General features: G+C 40.4%; 2 protein-coding genes across 2 annotated transcripts; both read left to right on the top strand.

Annotated features, from left to right (window-relative positions):
- Positions 1-4,668: 4,668 nt before the first annotated feature.
- Positions 4,669-13,722, top strand: LOC126385937 (zinc finger protein 3-like). The gene is made up of 5 exons (XM_050037982.1): positions 4,669-4,956; positions 5,078-6,211; positions 11,082-11,258; positions 11,360-11,431; positions 12,477-13,722. Exons 1-5 carry the CDS (start codon positions 4,785-4,787, stop codon positions 13,445-13,447), a joined length of 2,526 nt encoding a protein of 841 aa, XP_049893939.1. The 5' UTR covers positions 4,669-4,784; the 3' UTR covers positions 13,448-13,722.
- A 518-nt stretch (positions 13,723-14,240) lies between these two features.
- On the top strand, positions 14,241-22,475 carry LOC126385936 (zinc finger protein 436-like). The gene is made up of 4 exons (XM_050037981.1): positions 14,241-14,517; positions 15,272-16,307; positions 18,818-19,035; positions 19,205-22,475. Exons 1-4 carry the CDS (start codon positions 14,346-14,348, stop codon positions 20,260-20,262), a joined length of 2,484 nt encoding a protein of 827 aa, XP_049893938.1. The 5' UTR covers positions 14,241-14,345; the 3' UTR covers positions 20,263-22,475.
- The last annotated feature ends 334 nt before the right edge of the window (positions 22,476-22,809 follow it).

The following is a 22,809-nucleotide window of genomic DNA, read 5'->3' as shown; positions in this document are numbered from 1 at the left end:
CAAACACTTTTCATTTGTAATTCTCAAGTCAATTATTATTCAACCAGACAAATCAATAACTTGTACCTACCAATGTATCATACATCTCGAGGACAGTTTTCATTAAGATACCGTGGAGTCCAATTATGGAATACAAATTTGCATTTATTAACCGATTCTATGTCTCTATCTAGATATAAAATGAAACTCAAGGAAGCTTTGATGTCAAAGAGATTTGGTATTGTAGAAGCTTGACTGACTTATGTTTTCAACATGTGTGCTGTTTTGTGATTTTATGTTTTTTCTCAATGTTTGAATTTAATATTAATTAGGTAGAAGATATTTTGTTGATGCTTCACACTGCATTGTTAGTATTATTACTGTTATTATTTTAATTTTATTTTAATTTTCCTAGGTGGGGTTTTTAGATAAGCCTGTAATGGGTTTCTACCTCACCTGCACATGTGGTGTATTTGTTGCTTTTATATTTGACTTTTCTTTAAGAATGTGTTAATAAAACTAAACTAAAACTAAAACTAAACTTTGTGTGGAATAAAATTTTAGAATCAATTCTAAAATGGAGAGGAAGCCAGTGCTCTGATGCCAGGGCAGGTGTAATATGCTCCCTGACAGCACCTTGCCTGTCCTACCAGTTAGGCACAGCACATATCTAGGAAGAGACATTAAATCCATTGAGTCAGGGGCCAGGTACAACCCCTCCTCCTCTGATCCTCAGCATTGGAGCCAGCCAGCGCTGCCTTACCTGGGCAGCTATGTGCCCCCCGTCAGAGTTGGGAGACCACAGGGAAGCCTGACCTCGGGGCCCCTTTCAGGCTTGCTACTGACCTGACCATGACTTTAAGCTTAGTTGTCCTACATGACCTTTACCAGACTCAGAATGGAGGTTTCAATATAGTCAAAATTCCTTCACACACTGTATAAAATGACCTGTTGTGACCTTTCAGCATAATCACAGCCTCATGAAACTTTACAACCACAAACAAGAGACCTCGGGCAGAGGATGGATGGCTTTCATAAGTATCTGAACAATAAGGTGGTTTACCAGCAGTTTCCAGAACTGAAGTGCTCACTATCCAGTCGCTGAAAAAGGAAATTCTTGCAGAAAACTCCCAGAAAGTTTTTGATACCAAATCACAGCATGGGTTTTTCTTGGTGTTTTATTATTTAGGTATTTTTGCCCATTTTTATTGGTTCTTAAGTGGTCAAAAATGCTTAAATATAACATTGAGAAGAAGAAATACTTAAGTAATCCCCAAGGGGAAATTCAACTTTTTCACTCTGTTGTCGTATACACACAGGCCTGAAATACACACACGTGCAATGAGAACATATATATGCACAAAATGGAGAGATGTGAGAATGAGGGGGCTGCCCTTGGACAGGCGCACCGACAACACATTCTCACTCAGACCTCGTCACATATCGACGTTTGGTCACTGACTTTCCACGTCCACATACAACGTGCAAGGTACCCTGGGTGTGTTGGTTGTTGATGTTCTGGGACACTGTGTCAAGTTCTGCCTGTTACATGCATTGTCTTCTTTCAAAGCACACTTCCATTTGCACAGGAAATGTACAGTTTACATACAGTCTCTTTCAAAATAAAAGCACTATGTCGGTAGAACGCCACAAATTGATGTTTTTTTCCTTCACCAACTAACGCATGTGGTTAGGTTGAGGAAAAAAGAACAGGGTTTGGCTTTAGAATCTTATAGGACGCGAACACCACTCCCCCGTTTTTTTGTTGGTTTTTTTGGACCCATCCACCACCACTCCCAACCACCCCACTAGGACTTTGGTCACCTTAACTTAAACTTAAACACGATCTAAATTACATATTTATGGCGACAAACACTCGACACACAGTGCTGAGCTCCATTTCAAATTTATCTTCAGGTTCCAGCGTTCAGATAATGTAAACCACTTCCATACGGCATTTAGTGTTGACCTGCCGTCTCATCCTAAACATCCCCTATCTCCCGTTTAAAAAGACAAAATGGGTCTATGGTTGGCCTCTAAAGTCTGACAAGTATTTAAAATCCATGTTCCTTAGTTTTTGACAGTTCTACATGAAGCCTCCTGCATAAGTGAGATTTAACATTTGAGATTGACTGACATTATAGAAGAAATCCTACTGAATGTGAACATGCCTTTGTTTGGTTATTTGTATGTGCCAAACACAATTTTGAGGTTGAATATTATTGATTATTGTTTGTATGTTTCTGTTTAGTCATATTTGCTTCTTTGTTAATATTTATTGTATTTTTCTTCACCTGTGACACACTTAGAAATTCACTAATGTCCATTCAGAGCTGCCTGCTGACACTTCAGTGCAGTTAGTAGCTGCAGAGTGGAGCCACGGTTTTCTGACCGTATTATTGACTAGGTGTGGATGATTTTGTCTTGTTTTGTCTTTGTCATTCTGTCCAAACATTTTGTTTTCACTAAGCTGATTTTGTACGAGGGAAAGTGGATGAATAAACCTTTTTTTAACTTACATGAACAAAAGGTGTCAGTGTGAGCTGTGTGCATCGAGCAAGAAACATGTCGACTAAAGTTTTACATTCTGTACAAGTTTTGGATCAAACACTGTTATTATAACAAAAAGCCTTTCAACTGTGACACATGGGAAAACTTTGTAGTGTAAAGCAAACTGCAGAGTCACCTGAGAATCCAGACTTCCTTAAATCAAGGTGTGGCCCCTGGCGAAAAAGGCTGCTCTGGAACTGTCAGTGCATCACTGGCACACAGCGTTCCTCCCTCCTGTCTGTTCTCTCTGCAGCTGCTGACACTAATGCGGCCTTTCACTGCAGACGCCGATGGGCATGACTTACAATGAGCTGTGTGTGCAGCAGTAGCAGAAGTGGTTGAATCCATGAGAGCAGCTGAACCAAACAGCAATACTACAATGTGAAGATATTATTTTTTATATCTGATTTATTTGTGGAATTTTCATGGGGACAGCATCCAGTATTAATATGTAAATAAGCAGTTATTGATTGATGAGCATGTGGGTGTACAAAATGAATAAACTGGAAGAATTATGTATATTCATATTTTGTCTTAGGGAGACTGCGCTTACTTAGGGCAACAAAACAGTTTATTCTGGGTGTGTCGGAACAATGGACATCCAAGAAAGGACAAAAAGAAGGTGCTCAAAGTGCAAAAAAGGACAAAATTATTTTTTTTCAATATTTTTTGCACTTTGAGCACCTTCTTTTTGTGCACAGATGTCCTAAATAGATTATCTTTTTGCCTGTGAATCTTTTTGTGGCTGTCCAGCCCACTTGCATTGGTGTGCAGATGTCTCCTCTGCAGTCTATTCATACCTTGTATAATTCCCTTTTTCTCTTATTCAAATATAAAAAGACAGCAGAACAAGTTGATGAAGATATATGTGTAATATTAATATTTATATTTATGTTTTGTAAGGAAAAGATAATTGGTAATATATATCGTATACTAAGATATGTTCATTCATATTTTGTGAGGTAGATATTTGGTAATTTATGTACATATGGCTTATTTTATATATTGATTACTTTTGTATGAGAAAGTTAAATGGTAATAATTGTTTATTTAGAAAAGTTTAAGGTGTAGGTTTATCTATATGAGGAAGCTGTTCCATTTCACTCGACTGATGGAGAAGGGGTGATTTTAATAAGTTTCTACTTCGTCTCACTCCTTTTCAAATGTGTAAATCAAAGTAATTATACACTGACAATATGCTTTTCATTATTTGTGAAAGTTATTGTCTGTCTGTCTCCTTATTTGTTCATGTCTTTTGTTCACGTGTTCGAAATAAATATCAAATCTCAACAGCAAAACAATGTATAAACATATTAAAATGTGTTCAGAATTTTTTTAGCAGCAAAATATACTGACATGATATACAGTTATATTAAATAATAATGATAGAGAATGGTATCTTTTTCGCTGTTCAACTACAAGATGCAGGCAGTGTTTCAATTTTCGGGATTTATAATATTTGTTTGCAAAAATAATATCTAATGTTTGTACATAATAATAAAATAATTATAAAAATAAAATCAAAAATTATAAAAATGACAAATAAAATATAAAAAATGATTGGAAAAAATATAAATATATTATAAAAAATAATATTACATATCTGTACATATTTTCATGAGTACAATAATTGAGTAAATAAAATTTCAATTTTATTTATTATTTAATTCTTTATTGAACTTAATAGTTACTGGTAGCAAGTTACACTCATAATCACAGCGTAGTAAAATGTCTATTCCTCCCATTTTTTGGGGACAAGAAACCAAAAGGGGTGACTATTCTTAATAAAAGATTTAAACCATTTATAACTTCAGGACACCATTCATGATGTCAGAATCAAAGACATTCACTCCTCTCTCTTCATAGTTCTTAAACCATGTCATTCTTTCTTATGTGCTGACATTTATTCCTCCATATGAATTTAAAATTGATAATATTTCTATATTTATTTATTTTATCATTCTCGCCGATAAAAAAAAAATATCGACTTTTAGGTTTTCATGAGGACATAAAATTCAGTTGCAGGACAAACGTTGGCACAAATATGTTAAAACATTTATTTTTAATGGCAACACTTGAAAGCGGAACAGATAAAAACAGAACCACTCCAGCGTCGGAACTTTACCGTGTGACATCAGCGGAAGTAAACAGAAGACATGCGCCAGTTGCCGTACCTACATCGAGCCATTGAGTGAATTCTGGGGATTTATTCTCTCAGTAAAACCTCGAGACACTTTATTCATGACTAAACAACCATGTCTTCAGTGGAGTATCTGAGAGAGTTTGTCAACATCCGACTAACTGCTGCTGCTGAAGAAATATTCGGAGTTTTTAAAAGAACCATCGTCGAGTATGAAGAGGAGCTGGACCGACAGCGCAAACTGTTGGATGTGGTTTTGAAGCCTGAGATAAAGCTTCACAGAATAGGTGCGTAAAACTAAGTTAATATGTAATCCTAACGTGTTTAAACTGGTGTTAACTTGCCTCCATGTCTGCATCTCCTTCTTTAAAATCACAATCGTACTCCTTTTGTTCTTTGTTCCTCCAGAGCTCCCGCAGCAATATATCTGTAAGGAGGAGGAGGATGATGATGATGAGGAGGAGGAGGAGGGTCTGGCTGAGCTGCAGCTCTGCATTCAGGAGATGAACTCCAGTATGGACGAAGATGACCCAGAGCCTCCACAGATTAAAGAGGAAGAGGAGGAAGTGTGCAGCAGTCAGGAGGGAGAGCAGCTTGTAGTGAAGCAGGAGACTGATGGCTTCATGTTGATTCCTCCTTATGAGGAAAGTGAAGATCAGACTCTGAACATCAGACCTTACAATGCTCTGAGTGCAGCAGAGAAAGAGTCTGTCGACGACATGCCAGTGACGAGCTTTGTGATATCAGACGAACACAGCGACCACCGGCTGCTCTCTCACAGCTATGATGTCACTGAGAGCCGAGATCAGGTTGGAGGCGAGCAGGAAGACTCGGGATCACCTGGGAATGCAGAGCTTCTCCCAAGACACCTTGAGAGTAATAGCCACAGCAACAATGTCTACAACTCTACTGTGTCAGATATGCTCCATAACACTCATGCAGATGACAAGCCTTTCAAATGTGACACATGTGGGAAGGTTTTTAAGTATAACTCAAAGCTGTTCATACACCAGAGAGTCCACACAGGTGAGAAGCCGTATTCTTGCAACATCTGTGGGAAAAGCTTCATCGAGAAATCAGCGTTGAACACTCACATACGAGGCCACTCAGGTGTGAAGCCGTATCGCTGCGAAACCTGTGGAAAACATTTCCGATATAACAACGCCTTGTTGGTGCACATGAGAATCCACTCAGGCGAGAGGCCGTTCACATGTAAAACATGCGGGAGAACTTTCAGACAGAACAGTGACTTGACAGTCCACATGAGGATCCACTCGGGCGAGAAGCCGTTCTCGTGCAAAACGTGTGGAAAAGCTTTCAGACACAACAGTCAGTTGACAGTCCACACGAGAATCCACACAGGTGAGAAGCCGTACGTTTGCAACACCTGCGGGAAAAGACTCCGTGACACGTCCACGTTGAACAGGCATGTAAGAATCCACACAGGTGAGAAGCCATATACGTGTCCAATATGTGGGAGAGGTTTCATACAGAATAATGACTTAAAAGCCCACATGAGAATCCACTCGAGTGACAAGTCATAATTTTGAGACACTTTAAAGCAGTGGTTCCCTCCTGGTCGGTCAAAACGCACTTTATTTTGAAGTACAATGAATTTCCAGCAAAGAGGTTTTACTTTGAAGTGTCGTTTCCTGCTGTAGAGTGAGTGACGAATGGACAGCTACTTGACAGAGACCGTAAACTAGCTCAACGACACGGCCAAACACCAGTATGACGCTGAATATATTAAACTGTGTGGCCCATAAAGGAGACATCTGGACCAGTTGGGAGCCACTGCTTTAAAGTGTCTCAACTGGCGAGGCATACAGGGTCCCTGCGGTTATGAAATTCCTGGAAACATTATACATAAGACTCACCTTAACATCGCACTAACCTCAACAATCATTTCTGGGTGCAAAACTGGCAGTCGATTATACTTGTGGAGATGTAAAGCTGACAGACTTGTTGATTTTTGTTGTCACTTTCAGCCGTAACTGTAACGTTTAAATATGTATAGCTATACACAGTGGTCCCACCGATCTGACGCTTCTGCTGTGCTTATTTTATGCGCTTTGTTGCTTTGCTAGTGTCTCTGATGAACCAAATCTACCAGCACGGAAGCTACGCAGTGTACTGATGTGGACAGGGCCACAGCAAAACATGTTTTAGCCACCTAAAAAAAACCATCAGTATCAGTGGAAGTGTGCGCCATGTTTGAATATTTGAAAAGACTGTTTGATGGAAAGGTAAACCGGAGAAAATATTCTTAATTTAGCACACACTTCAACTGATATGGATTATTTTTGGTGGGTCTTTTTTGGGGCTGAAAACAGCACCGTTTGATTTCATGTGCGTGACATGAGGATTTTCTACCCGCAGGTTATTGTAAATAAACATTGTGATTTGGTCTATATGCATTGCTTTAGCTATTGTTCATAATATTCTCGGGATGCACGGTAATATCGGCACGTCAGCGGGATCGGCCGATGTCGGCTTTAAAATGAGCTATCAGAATCACCCAACATGCTTTATATTACTTTGCACAATGAATGAATATCACATACACTGAAAAGTATTGTATTTCATGTCTCCGTCTGCTGGTGGTCCATCATGATAAGAGTATGCATGTAAAATATGATCATAATTCCACAAAAGCAGAGACTTGATGATCACTAAAATAAGTTGGGGGAAAAAAGCGGATATATCGGTATCGGTTATCGGCTAAATGAGTAGTTTGCAAAAAATCCAGTTGTGCTAATTATCCCAAAACATGTCTAACGTCACATGACATACATTCCTTGTATTACTGATTTAAAATATAGTGCTGCGCTGCATGAGCAATGAAATGTCCCTAGTATCACGTGGTACACACAGACAGGACTGCATCACATCATTGCCATGGCCGCGCCCCCTTTCAGTGAAAAGACAGAGACGTGTATAGCTGCAGACACACACCCTTTATAGTGTACATGACATGCTGCTACAGGCCGCGCCCATCGCTTGTACAAGATAAACCGACCAACGCCATGGTTATCTGAACTCTGCTACAGCGTGACAAGTAGCAATAATCCACTTTATGATTTAATACATGAAGATATGATTCACTCATAAGTAACAAGATGTAACCCTTACCTTAACCTCAGCTGCCTCTCTTTTAACTTCATATTCCATGGCTAGCTAATCGTTAACTTCCAGGCCAATGGGTGAAGAGGGCTGATTGTGGTGGGTGGGTCATGTAGCCGCTCCAGCTGCAGCTTTACCTACTCGGAAAGAGGCGTGCTGTCACATGATGAGAAAAGCAGGAAAATGCCAAAAAGCTCTGATGAAGGCTGTGTCCCAAAATGTGTAAGCATGTTGTGATGTGAGCCAGTTTAACAAGTGAAATGTGAGTATTTTGTCCTTTATTTGAAAATCTGGGATGTGCTACCTCTTCACATTTTTGTAATATGCTCATTTGATTTTGGGTTCAGCTCTCAATTTACCAAGAATCCCATTGTTGAAGCCATTAGACATGTCCATAGAACAGACATTTGTTTAACAAGAATTTAATGCGAACAAAATTTGAATCCAAACACGTCAAATTGCACAGACAACAATATGATCTTTGGCTGTCTGTCCCCCAGAAGTTGCGCAGCCTTTGTCAAGTACCAGTCTGTTGGTGTCTAACGAGTGAGGAGCAAGTGCTCGCAGTTTGCATATGCCTTGGAAGATGTGTGGCTGAATCACTGTATAGGATTATAGGATTGGTAACCCTGCACATAAGATCACATACAGGCGAGGAGCCTTGTGTTTGTAAAATATGTGAGAGACGATTCAGTCCTGGTTCACGGTCAAACACAGAAGAACTCACAGAAGTGAGAAGCCACATACTCACACTTGTGTCACTGATGTGTTCATCCTGCCAACTACAGCGGTTTTTGTCTGCAGTCATTTATATTTTAATGTATTTAGTGAGTGCATCAACGTGATGTGATTATTGTTTTGAATGTTTGTGGTGACCATAGTTGAGCAGTATTTGAATTAAATGTAGTTATTTTACATTGTGTGTAAAATCCCAGCTGGCACCTGCCGTCAGAATGGTGTCAGAAGACGCCGGACTCTGACGTTGGATAGACGTAAAATTTAGGTTGTAATGAAAATCAGGTTGACAATATTTTAAATGTCCAATGACTTTAAGAATTTCAGGTCAGGTGTTTGTAAACATTATGATGTTCTGCAGACATTGGGTTTTGTTCACCAAACCTTACAACTACGTTAATCTACGTCAAGATGATGCTGGCGTGAGACATTTGAAAGATGTTGGATTTTGTTCACGTGACATCACATCAACCTAAATTCAAATATGAACGTCTAACAACGCTGGTGGCCAGCTGGGATTAATTTTGAGTATTTTGTAATTTGTATTCTGCTGGACATAACAAAAAATGTCATTTGTAATAAAACATTTTAAGAGCTTGTATTTGTGTATTTGAAATATTTAAAATTTATTATTCAATATGTAATTTTACCCTCACGTAAGACACATTTTTATCCCCAGGTTTAAACTGTAGGGAAGAAAAAAAACTGGGCAATAATGAGCCTGATCACAGTCTTCAGATAAAGACACAGCTTGTGGACTGCAGTGTTGTTGGTATTTGGTGCAGCTTTTCCTTCTCTTCTACTATATTGCACTGTGTCACTCTACTTTATTGAGATTTTTGCACTCATTCAGTTGGTTGCTAGTAAAGTTAGAAATCTTAGAAATTCACTTCCTCCACTGAGCTTGTATTTATCGCTCTTGGAAAAAGGCATCTGCTAAATGCTGAGTGTTATTGCCATCTGACAGCGAGTGCTTCACAGTGGACTCACTGTTCACTTCCTCAAGTTTCATTTCAATTATCAAAGACTCATTTTTATTAGCATGTGCACATAAGAATGAAAAATGTGGAAAGTCTTTGGTGTTTACCTTCCAGATGGTATGATTGAAGGAGGATGATGAATCCAGGTCTCCAAATACAGAGTTCTTACATTAACAAAGAGTGGGGGTCTAGCTATTTGGAATCAGTCATACCTGATAGGTGTAAAAAGCTAAACATTGTCAACACTAACAAAATCCCAATGTCCTCAAACGAGACAATAATAAAATCCCAATGTCCTCAAACGAGACAATAATAAAATCCCAATGTCTTCAAATGAGTACTTTCTAATTAACAGCGTCTTAGCTTGTTACCTTGTCCACTTTTGTGTCGGGATCGGCTGCAGACTGACTTGGCAGAGAAGGCCGCCATCTTCTTTGTACGTGGATTAGTGTATTGTGCTCTTACTACCACTAGATGGCACAAAAAAGTGTCCATGAACAAGGACAACAGGTCTTAGTTAAAGGAAATGGCCACTTTAGAATGAAAATACAGACAGTACTTACTGACCCTCATGCCGACAAGAAGTCCAGTGTAGTTTTTTAATCCACAAAACTCATTTGGGGTATCGGAGGATAACAGCTAGCCGGAATAACAGCTACACTTGAAGTGCATGGAACCCACATTTTGAAACTGTAATAAAACTCCGCTAATCCATTTTTTAAAAAAACGTCAGAACGGCTCGTCCATCGTAATCCAAGTGCCCTGAAGCCATGGCATGCAAAATTGACTTGAAAAGACGTAATTTACTCCACTTTAATAGCATCATTTCTCACCGCCCTGCAGGAGTGCTGTGTTTACATGGCAACTCGCGCGAGACTCGAGAACTGGCACCACCACTAGCCATCAGCTAGTCTCACGTGGCTTTAGGGCACTTGGATTACGACGGACGAGACGTTCTGACGTTTTTGAAATACATTAGCGGAGTTTTATTACAGTTTCAAAATGTGGGTTCCGTGCATTTCAAGTGTAGCTGTTATTCTGGCTAGCTGTTATCCTCCGATACCGAGTTTTGTGGATTAAAAAACTACACTGGACTTCTTGTCGGCATGAGGGTCAGTAAGTACTGTCGTTCTAAAGTGGCCATTTCCTTAAAGTAGAATGAAGTATAAGGTCAAGTAAACCCAAAATGTGATGTCCTCATATGAGGACACAGGGTCTTAGGAGGATATAATAACTTCCAGCGAAGGAGAAATTGCCAGTGGAAATCACGGGCAGTTTGTATAAAGCGTTATCACATCGCAAAAAAATCAATACCTCCCTTTTAAAAAAGAAAAAAAATGCATTACGGATGCTAAACAAGAAAAAGGGAAACAAACTGTGGATAAAGCATAATTTTACTGCTGTCAGAAACTTTTGATGACCGGAAATTCCACTAGGGGGACATTAACACTGTAACACATCCACCGGAAGTAAACAAAACAAGCGCTGGCTGCGTTAGCTCAGTGGATGTTTGGAATCAGCAGGGAGATGATGGTGTAGTTGTTGCGTAGTTAAACGTTTCAGTCATAATTAAACAACCATGTCTTCAGTGGAGTATCTGAGAGAGTTTGTCAACGTCCGACTAACTGCTGCTGCTGAAGAAATATTCGGAGTTTTTAAAAGAACCATCGTCGAGTACGAAGAAGTGATCGACCGTCAGCGCAGACTGTTGGATATCGTTTGGAAACCCGATATAAAGCTTCACAGGATAGGTGTGTAAGCTTAATTAATGGTAATAATTTGCTTCCATGTCTGCATCTCCTTTTTTACCATCACAATAGTGTCGTATTTCTTTTGGTCTCTGTTCCTTCAGAGCTCCCGCAGCAGTATGTCTGCAAAGAGGAGAAGGAGGTTCTCTCTGATCAGCAGCAGCTACACCTGACAGGTGTGTTATACTGACTAGTTTAATGACACAAAATAGATTGTTTAAACAGACCCTCACCGGCCACTTTATTAGGTACACCTGTTCAACTGCTCCTTAACACAATTAGCTAATCAGCCAATCACGTGGCAGCAGCTCAATGCATTTAGGCATGTAGACATGGTGAAGATGACCTGCTGAAGTTCTAACGGAGCATCAGAATGAGGAAGAAAGATTATTTAAGTGACTTTGAACTTGACATGCTTGTTGGTGCAACAGCCATCTCTAGGGTTTACAGAGGATGGTCCCAGANAGGTACACCTGTTCAACTGCTCCTTAACACAATTAGCTAATCAGCCAATCACGTGGCAGCAGCTCAATGCATTTAGGCATGTAGACATGGTGAAGACGACCTGCTAAAGTTCAAACTGAGCATCAGAATGGGAAAGAAAGGTGATTTAAGTGACTTTGAACTTGACATGCTTGTTGGTGCCACAGCCATCTCTAGGGTTTACAGAGGATGGTCCCAGACAGAGAAAATATCCAGTGAGCCAAAATGCCTTGTTGATGCCAGAGGTCAGAGGAGAATGGCCAGACTGGTTCAAGATNTGGACCGTGTCCATCCGTTTATGACCACAGTGTACCCATCTTCTGATGGCTACTTCCAGCAGGATAACGCACCATGTCACAAAGCTCACATCATCTCAAACTGAGTTCACTGTACTCCAATGGCCTCCACAGTCACCAGATCTCAGTCCAATAGAGCACCTTTGGGATGTGGTGGAACGGGAGATTATCATCATGGATGTGCAGCCAACAAATCTGCAGCAACTGTGTGATGTCATCATGTCAATGTGGACCAAAATCTCTGAGGAATGTTTCCAGCACCTTGTTGAATCTATGACACCAAGAATTAAGGCAGTTCTGAAGGCAAAAGGGGTCCAACCTGGTACTAGTAAGGTGTACCTAATAAAGTGGCTGGTGAGTGTATATTGTTCCCAATTTGCTCGCATGTCTGCATTTCCATCTTTACCATCACAGTAGTATCCTAATCTTTTTGTCCCTCCAGAGCTCCCACAGCGACATGTCTGTAAGGAGGAGGAGGAGGAGGAGGAGGAGGAGGAAGACCTTGCCAAACAGCAGCTCTGTATTGAGGAGAGGAAGTCCAGTGTGGACCAAGATGACCCAGAGCCTCCACAGATTAAAGAGGAAGAGGAGGAAGTGTGCAGCAGTCAGGAGGAAGAGCAGCTTGTACTGAAGCAGGAGACTGATGGCTTCATGTTGATTCCTCCGTATGAGGAAAGTGAGCACAGTGAACCAGAAACAAACACTAACTACCAGCTCCTCTCTTACAGCTCTCATGTCACTGAGAGCCAAGATCAGGTTGGAGGCGAGCGGGAAGACTCAGGATCAACTAGAAATACAGAGCTTCAACCAAAGAAAAGACATCTTGAAAGCAGCAGACACAGGAACGATGATAACAACTGTACCATGTCAAAGACTCACTGTGACACTCACACAGGCAAGAAGTCTTTTAAATGTGACACGTGTGAGAAAGTTTTTAAGTATAATTCAAAACTGTACAGACACCAGAGAGTCCACACAGGTGTGAAGCGGTATTCATGTGACATATGTGGAAAACATTTCCAATTTAACAGTGGCTTGTCGGTGCACATGAGAATCCACTCAGGCGAGAAGCCGTTTACATGTAAAACATGTGGGGGAACTTTCAGACAGAAAAGTGACTTGACAGTCCACATGAGGATCCACTCGGGCGAGAAGCCGTTTTTGTGCAAAATGTGTGGTAAAACTTTCAGACGTAATGGTCAGTTAACGGTCCACATGAGAATCCACACAGGAGAGAAGCCGTACGATTGTAAGACCTGCGGGAAAAGACTCCTCGACATGTCCACGTTGAAAAGACATTTAAGAATCCACACAGGTGAGAAGCCATTTGCATGTGAGACATGTGGGAGAGGTTTCATACAGAACAGTGACTTGAAAACACACATGAGAGTCCACTCTAGTGGGAAGTCATAATTTTGAGAGATCTGCATTAAAGAGACACTTTAAAGATACTTTAAAGCAGCAATCATCAACTATATTGTCTTTATATGTATGTTCATCTATATCTGTTTATTTATACATCCGTCTACATGTATATATACATATTTATATATATTTATATACTGTTTAATAATAAGAAGGACAATGTTTTAATATAAAATAAAATGTAAAACAGGAGCTATTTGTTTGTCTCCATTCTTTCATGACAACAAGCAGCATCCCATTTATACCAGATGTGAATTTGTTTCAGTTGTGACAAAAGGCCTTTGCAACCACAGCAAGGTAAAAAAAAAAAAAAAAATCTTAAGGTTCCTTTGACTCTATCTTAACTGCAACATGAGCGGGATTATGGTGATAAATGAAAGAAACACACCCCGAGAAGAGTGTTCTGTGACCAGGACAACCCAGTGTCTACACTTTTGTTTTTATTCTATAGATTTAAAATAATATTTGTTGCAATTTCTTCCTCCAATCCTTTTCTGGTTTGTAGTATTTGGGCTCAAATATACTTTGTAGTTTGTGCTGTCTATGATTGTTTCCTCCAGAGGTTTAATCTTTTCCTCCTCTGACCAATATGGTTTTTGCCTTTTTTTCTTCTGCCATTTTTTCACTTAACTATGAGCCGTGTTTGTGAGAAGGAAAGGAGAAATTAAGTCTTAGTGTCATACTTAAGGAGGAAACTACTGATCCCTGTTGATGAGCGGAAAGAAAAAGTAGCTCAATTCCACTGCCGGAACTTAAACACTGTGACACATCCAGCGGAAGTAAACAAACCAAACGTTAGCTAGCTGCGTTAGCTCTGGTGGAGTTAGCTGGAAGATGATGGTGTTGTTGTTGCGTAGTTAAATATCTCAGTTATAATTAAACAACCATGTCTTCAGTGGAGTATCTGAGAGAGTTTGTCAACGAGCGACTAACTGCTGCTGCTGAAGAAATATTCGGAGTTTTTAAAAGAACCATCGTCGAGTACGAAGAAGTGATCGACCGTCAGCGCAGACTGTTGGATATCGTTTGGAAACCTGAATTAAAGTTACACAGGACAGGTGTGTATTATGTTTTCAGTTTAATAACAGAGAACAGGGATTATGGTTTATATAACTGGGAATGTTTAAACATATACTGGTACTATGAAGCAGCCTACAACCATTACAGAGTACAGGGAACACACCATCACACTGTTTTTAAAGTCTCATGCATGGACATATTTAGATCTTGTCAAATTAAAAACTGCAATAACCATATTTAAAGCGAGAAATAATCTACCTCCGGGCAATATGCAAAAATGTTTTGTGACAGGACAGGGAGGGGAGTTATAGTTTAAGAGGAGAATTTAATTTTAAAAACAATGTGTTTGTACAACTATGAGGAGTCTGTGTATTTCAGTGTGTGGGTGGACGTGTGGAACAATTATAAATCATTTTTTTACAACTGTATGAAAAAGTTGTATAGATGAGGAAAGGTTGTGCTTGGCAAGTTCATATTTATTTTGTATCACAGGGTGGTACTTGTAACTGTAAATAAACTCGGTATTACTTATTTATTTAATTGGGGGGTAAATAGACCGAGGACAGTTTTATATTAGTTGTAAGTAAATTTGGGAATTTGTTGAAATAATATATGAGTTAAAAGAAGAAATGTAAGACAGGGGTTGGGACATCTAAGCTCTACTTCTACCTACTGCTTTTTGGACACTGTTATCTTTGTATTGTTTATTTTTTATTGTGTTTTTATGTGTATTGCATTTCCTTCTTTACCATCATACTAGTAGCATTTTCCTTTTGTTCTCTGTCCCTCCAGAGCTCCCACAGCAGCATGTCTGTAAGGAGGAGGAGGATGAGGAGGATGAGGAAGACCTTGCTGAGCAGCAGCTCTTTATTCAGGAGATGAACTCCAGTGTGGACCAAGAGGAGCCAGAGCCTCCATTGATTAAAGAGGAAGAGGAGGAAGTGTGCAGCAGTCAGGAGGAAGAGCAGCTTGTACTGAAGCAGGAGACTGATGGCTTCATGTTGATTCCTCCTTATGAGGAAAGTGACCACAGTGAAGCAGAACCAAACACTAACTACCAGCCCCTCTCTCACAACTCTCATGTCACTGAGAGCCAAGATCAGGTTGGAGGCGAGCAAGAAGACTCAGGATCACCTGGGAATACAGAGCTTCAACCAAAGAAAAGACATCTTGAAAGTAGTTGTCACAGTAACAATGTAAACAACTCAAAGACTCAGTGTGACACTCACACAGGTAAAAGGTTTAAGTGTGAGACATGTGGGAAAGCTTTTAAGTTTAAGTCCCAGTTGCATGCACACATGAGACAACACACAGGTGAGAAGCCATTTTCATGCAAAACATGTGGGAAAAGATTCAGTGACAAGTCAGTTTTGAACACTCATGAAAAAATCCACACAGGTGAGAAGCCGTATTCTTGCACAACATGTGGAAAAGATTTCCTGTATTATAGTGGCTTGTTGTACCATCTAAAAATCCACACGGGCGAGAAGCCGTTTACATGTAAAACATGTGGGGGAGCTTTTAGATCGAGCAGTAACTTGAAAAGCCACATGAGAATCCACACAGGTGAGAAGCCGTACCTTTGCAAGACCTGCGGCGTAAGTTTCTGTGACTTGTCCACATTGAAAAGGCATGTAAGAGTCCACACAGGTGAGAAGCCACATTCTTGCCAAGTCTGTGGGAAAAGGTTTTCTCAGATATCTGTACTGCGCGCTCATGTAAGAGTCCACACAGGTGAGAGGCCATATACATGTAAAATATGTGGGAGAGCTTTCGGACGTAGTGCTCACTTGAAAGTCCACGTGAGAAGTCATACAGATGAGAAGCAGTAATTTTGCAAATTCTCCGAGAGAAGACACTTTAATGTGTCTCAGTTAGCACAGCTTATAAGATCTCATACAGACAAGTGGCCTTGTGTCTGTAAAATATGTGGGAGATGATTCATTTGTAGTGCTTTATAGGCAAAACACACAACGCACAGAAGTGAGGAGCCATTTAATTGCAGCACTTGTGGGGAAAGTTTTACTTTTCTTCGTCTTAGTTTTAATTAAGACAAAACTAGAATTACACACTTAAATGACTGTTTATTCAAATGTAGCCTGGTGGGTCTGTTGATAGAGATTTTGGGCTATTTCTGGTCGAACAAAAAGCTCCATCTCTGTAGGGATCCTTTCCATAATGTTGTCAGGCACTTAAAATAATTATTTGAGTCTGTCAGTGGCAAAAACGATCACTTTTAGTGGACATACATCAACGGTGAACAAATACACAGAGTGGTTATTTGCAGCCTGTTTTGTTGCTGCCAGCTTAAGATGGGACTGATTTTTAAAACAAATGTGCCCCCATTATTCACTTAGGCTGCTTTCAGACCTAGAGTCGTCTCCTCTGGTCTGAATCAGGGACTCATGTTGTTCCAAAGTTGTATAATTGCCTAGAGTTGGTTCATGTTCTCACGGCAGCATTTACAAGAGGACCAGATCAAATGCCTTGTGTGAGAAAGCTGCTCTTGATTGGTCAGAATTTCCATGTGGGAAAAATCCAGGAAGTAAAGCAAACGTTGAAGAAGAGTACACTTGCAAGATAAATGTGACACTTTCTAATGTCACAATGGAGGGACAACTACGCAGGTTGATTTTAGCGCTGCTCATCGTGGACTATATTGCTGTCATTGTTCATTTTAGTCAAACCATACAGTTTGAAAACGAGGCGCGGCTCCAACTAGAAAACAATGTTTTGATGCATTGGATGTGCTGAATGTGCATATTAAGGCAGTACAGGAGGAGGTGCACATTAATAATCCTCCAGGACTGTAACATGCTCATGTTTAACCCAAACAATGTGTCATGTGACTGCAGTTGCTTCACATCCAGGTCGCAACACCTTCTCACCAACCGCACCAGAGTTCATTTGGAACCGGACTGAGACCACCTCTTCAGGAAGGTCTCAGTCCGGTTGTTTTGGTTCACACCTGAGTGTAATTGCTGTGTTCACACCTGCCCAAACGAACCGCACGAAGGGGGCAAATGAACTTGAGTTTGATTAAACAGAACTGAACAGGGCAGGTGTGAAAGCACTCAAAGAAACAAAAACATGGGGAAACACCAAAGTAACCCTCCAAAGTATAATTTGATACTGTTTGGTAGTTTGATCAGTGAAACTTCCTCATATTTAAAAAACATGTATGCAGTGGAGAAATGTAACTTAGTACTTCAGTACTGTATTTATGTACAACACTGATTGTCTTCAGATGGCCAAGATTGAATTTAAATGCACTGATGTTAAATCTTGACACTTTTAATACATTTTTTTTAAAAATCATCTGTTTTAGGTATTCTTTGATTACTTGCCTTCCATTCTACATTTAGTTCGACATCACAGCATTTTACAGGCAAAAATTTACTGGACAGCTAGAGTTATTCTGGTGATTAAGATTTTTACATACAGAGGCTTGAAACAGGCATACATCAGTTTGTGTATTAGGTAAAAAATGAAATGGCTTCACCTCGATTAACTGCTACAAAAAGGCTACATACACACAGGTAAGCTGGCTGACACCTGTTCCCCATGCTCAGTCAATATCCGACCCTGCTGATCTGCTGTTGTTCCTGTTAAGCCACAGAGCTATCACGTCTCTGCCCAGCTGCTGCGGTCTCCTGGTTCCTTGGTTCACCGGACTCCTGCCTCGCTGTCCCGTCACCTCCTTATGTCTTTTTGTTGTTTGTAGTATTTATGATTATTTAATTCACTTAATTAATATTCCTATTACTATTGTTCGACTGGTCATCAGGTACTTGAACGCACTGTCAAACAGCTGTCAGTGAGGTGTCAAGCTGTCATCTGTTTGCGGCTCAGTCGATGTGATGTGTTGTCCACTGCGCATCAGACCTGATGTAGAAGAACATCCTGGTATTTTCGGCATACTGCCTTTGACATACTATGCATTCAGATATACTAAATCTTCTTCTCACCTACTACATAGTATGATAGCGTGGACATTAGGACACAGAGTAAATCCGGCCCTGGGGCCCGTCATGATAGCGTGCACTCGGGCCCCTGCTAACTACCCTACGCCACTGCAGGAAGGATCATTTTGTAAGTTTTTGATAAAATATTATCTTCCTGTGAAGCCAATGTGGCAAATGTAATAATTTATTCTGTTTATGTATTCGTTGTTTTTTAGGGAGATAAATCGTGGATTAAAAATTTTCCTGCGGAAAGATAAAGTAACTCAATTCCACTGCCGGAACTTAAACACGGTGACACATCCAGCGGAAGTACGATAAGCACTTGCTGGCTGCGTTAGCTCAGTGGATGTTTGGACCTAGCAGGGAGGTGATGGTGTAGTTGTTGCGTAGTTAAATGTTTCAGTCATAAACGGGAAACCATGTCTTCAGTGGAGTATCTGAGAGAGTTTGTCAACATCCGACTAACTGCTGCTGCTGAAGAAATATTCGGAGTTTTTAAAAGAACCATCGTCGAGTACGAAGAAGTGATCGACCGTCAGCGCAAACTGTTGGATGTCGTTTGGAAACCCGACATAGAGGTTAACAGAATAGGTATGTGAAACCTAATTAGTTTAATAACCTAAAACAGATTGATTTGATTCATGTATTTAATCCCACAAATGAAAATATACACCGGTAGTCCTGCTAATGTGCTCGCGTGTAGGCATTGTTCTTCTTCTCTGCCATCACAGATGTTTCCTTTTGTTCTTTGTCCCCACAGAGCTCCCACAGCAACATATCTGTGCGGAGGAGGAGGGGGAGGAGGACAGGGAAGAGGAGGAGGAGGGTCACGCTGACCAGCAGCTCCGCATTCAAGAGAGGAATTCCAGTGTGGACCAAGATGACCCAGAGCCTTCACTGATTAAAGAGGAACAGGAGGAACTGTGCAGCAGTCAGGAGGGAGAGCAGCTTGTACTGAAGCAGGAGACTGATGGCTTCATGTTGATTCCTCCTTATGAGGAAAGTAACCACAGTGAAGATCACACTCCCAGCTTCAATTCTGATAACAGTTCAGCAGGAACTGTAGTGAAAGTAATAGTTGTGAACTCTCCAGCTTCAGAATCAAACAGCGACCACCGGCTGCTCTCTCACAGCTCTCATGTCTTTGAGAGCCGAGATCAGGTTGGAGGCGAGCATGGAGACTCACCTGGGAATGCAGAGCTTCAACCAAGACTTCATGAAAGTAACAGCCACAGCAACAATGTGTACAACTCTACCATGTCAGATAATACTCACATGGGTGAAAAGTCTTTCAAATGTGACACTTGTGGGAAAGCTTTCAAGTTTAAGTCCCAGTTACACATACACCTGAGAATCCACACAGGTGAGAAGCCATTTTCTTGCAAAACATGTGGGAAAGATTTCCGGTATAACAGTCACCTGAGAGTCCACATGACAACACACACAGATGATAAGCCGTACTGTTGCACAATATGCGGGAAAGATTTCAGATACAACAGTCACTTGATTGTCCACATGACGACACACACGGGTGAGAAGCCGTACTCCTGCGAAATATGCGGAAAAGATTTCCGACACAGCAATCGCCTGAAAGTCCACATGAGAATGCACACGGGTGAGAAGCCGTACCTGTGCAAAATCTGCGGGAACAGATTCTATGAGATGTCCGCATTGAAAAGGCACATTATAATCCACACAGGTGAGAAGCCTTTTGCTTGCATAACATGTGGGAAAGCTTTCGGACGTAAAGGTCAGCTGACCGTCCACGAGTATTCACACAGGAGAGAAGACGAAACTTTGCAAGAACTCATGAAGTGAGGAGAAACGTACCTGATAGAGCACCTGAAGATCAAAATACACAGGAGGAACCATCGAGCTGACACTGCTGTGGAGACATTTTCACGAACTAGATATATACGCTTCCTCATTGAGAGGAGGTCACAATATTTTTGAAGCAGTAAATTTCCAAATATGCCATCAACTTTTGCTAAACTAACCCTTATTTCTATTTGCAACATTATTTAATTGAAACAGTTATAATCTATCTGAAAAAAACTGTTCCGCATAGTGTGCATCATTTCTACAGTTAAATGAATCCTTTCTGTCTTTCTTCTGACTTTTTATATATGTGTATAATTTTTCTACACTACCTCAGTTACATGAGTGGACTGTGAACTCTCTGATGTTGAAGTTGAGGCTGTGAAATCCTCTCTGCTCATATATTCAACCTGCCAACTGTAGACTTGATTATGCCTCTGCGCTGGCCGTGGCCGGAGGCATTATGTTTGCAGTTTGTCCGTCCATCTGTTCGTACGTACATCCGTCCTGTTCTCGTGAACACGTCTTGGACTCAAGGATGAACTGATTAGAATTCGTGATCAAAGGTCGAGGTCAGTGTGACCTCGTGCGTCCATATTTGTAAATGCAATCCTTCAATGGCCTTGAGGGAGCTAACTTAAATTTGGCACAACCGTCTACTTTGACTAACAATGAACTGATTAGATTTTAGCGCTCAAAGGTTACGTTGACCTCGTCTGTCTCATTGTTGTGAACGTGTTATCTCAAGAAAACCTTGAGATTTCTTCAGATTTGGTACAAATGTCCACTTTGACTCAAGAATTAACTGACTAGAATTAGTAGTCACAGGCAGTGGTTCCCAACTGGTCTGGCCCCAGGGTGCAGATTTCTCCTCAGTCATTAGTTCAAGGTCCACGCATTTTAAGACACTGAGCGTTCGTTCAGCCACTTCATCAAGCTAGTTTGCTGTGTCTGTTGAGAAGCTGTTTGCTAAGTCACTCAATCTACAGCAGGAAATGGCACAAAATAAAAGCTCTGTGCTGGAAGTTCGCTATACTTAAAAATAATGTGTTTTTTACAAACTTGACATGTTTGTGAGTCACTTGCGGTCCATTCAGAATCGACCCGCGACCCACTTTTGGACCAGGACCCACCAGTTGGGAACCACCGGTCAAAGGTATCTGTGACCTCACAAAACATCTCAACAATTTTGATGCCAATTATGACCAAATTTCACATAAATGTCTAATGGAATAAAATGATAAAGCGATGATGTTTTATATCCAAAAGGTCAAAGGTTAACTTCACTGTGACATCATAATGTTCTGCAAAAACACCATTTCTGCCCTTTATTCAACATCTTATCTCAGGAACAGATGGAGAGACATTTGCTCAGATACTGAATTTGTGACACTAATCTTGTAACTGCTGATTGTATAGATCGTCTCTGAAGAAGATGTGTGTGAAGCTTTGAATGCATGTTTTTACAGACATGGATATAAACTGTGACTGCAACTCGACTGGTCTGCAGAGGCATAAAACTGCAAGGCTGTAATTATTGTTTTTGTCCGCAGCGTGGCATCTATATTATACAGAGGGATGTCGTATGCTGTAAAGCCCTGTGAGGCAAATTGTGATTTGTGATATTGGGCTTTATAAATAAAATTGATTGATTGATTGATTGATATTTTGATGTATTTTGTGATTATGTTAACGCGATACAATTTTTGTTTTTTTTTAGATTTTTGAAGTGACACAAACACAAATTGTGGGTTATATACCACATGGTGCTGTCAGTGAATCAACCTGCTGGGCAACGCAATGGTGTTTTCTGATCTCATGTATGTATTCTAACAAACAAGCTTTTTATGTTGATGATTTAATAATTCCAGATTCACCCTGAGGACTAAAATTCTGTTCATGGAGGCTGCGGATGGGTGTGACTGACATCAGAGATAAAAGTAATCGTACTGAAGAAGAGTTGATTTCAGAGTGTTAAGTTGTTATGTGCAAGAGGTGTTTTAGTGTTGCAGCTCAACTGCAGGAATGTTAAGTATTTTCTGTTGTTTGATCACCTCATATTGAACAAACATGGAGGAATGTAACTACATGTAATTGAGTGCTTTATGAATGTAAAACAAGGTCAATGTCAGACGGCCCAGACTGCATGTAAATTATACATAAATATGAAATCTGGAACACTTCTAATTAATAAAAAAATCATTTTGGAGGTATTACTTGGTTATTTTGCATTTATTCTACATACACACTCACCAGCCACTTTATTAGGCACACCTTGCTAGTACTGGGTTAAACCCCTTTTACCTTCAGAACTGCTTTCATCCTTCATGGCATAGATTCAATCAATTAATCAATCAATCAATTTCATTTATAAAGCCCAATATCACAAATCACAATTTGCCTCACAGGGCTTTACAGCATACAACATCCCTCTGTCCTTATGACCCTCGCAGCGGATAAGGAAAAACTCCCCCAAAAAAAACCTTTAACGGGGAAAAAAAACGGTAGAAACCTCAGGAAGAGCAACTGAGGAGGGATCCCTCTTCC

The sequence above is a fragment of the Epinephelus moara genome, chromosome 24, assembly GCF_006386435.1.
Source record: "Epinephelus moara isolate mb chromosome 24, YSFRI_EMoa_1.0, whole genome shotgun sequence".
Classification (NCBI taxonomy): Eukaryota; Metazoa; Chordata; class Actinopteri; order Perciformes; family Serranidae; genus Epinephelus; species Epinephelus moara.
This window is presented reverse-complemented; position numbering and strand designations above follow the sequence as displayed.

Excerpts from the sequence above, each read along its gene's own strand:
- LOC126385937 (XM_050037982.1), top strand. The coding sequence starts at position 4,785 with ATGTCTTCAGTGGAGTATCTGAGAGAGTTTGTCAACATCCGACTAACT. Across the intron at positions 11,259-11,359 it reads TATAAAGCTTCACAGGATAG|AGCTCCCGCAGCAGTATGTC; the intron begins GTGTGTAAGCTT and ends CTGTTCCTTCAG. Across the intron at positions 11,432-12,476 it reads GCAGCAGCTACACCTGACAG|AGCTCCCACAGCGACATGTC; the intron begins GTGTGTTATACT and ends TTGTCCCTCCAG.
- LOC126385936 (XM_050037981.1), top strand. The coding sequence starts at position 14,346 with ATGTCTTCAGTGGAGTATCTGAGAGAGTTTGTCAACGAGCGACTAACT. Across the intron at positions 16,308-18,817 it reads AGTCATACAGATGAGAAGCA|GTGTAGTTGTTGCGTAGTTA; the intron begins GTAATTTTGCAA and ends AGGGAGGTGATG. Across the intron at positions 19,036-19,204 it reads CATAGAGGTTAACAGAATAG|AGCTCCCACAGCAACATATC; the intron begins GTATGTGAAACC and ends TTGTCCCCACAG.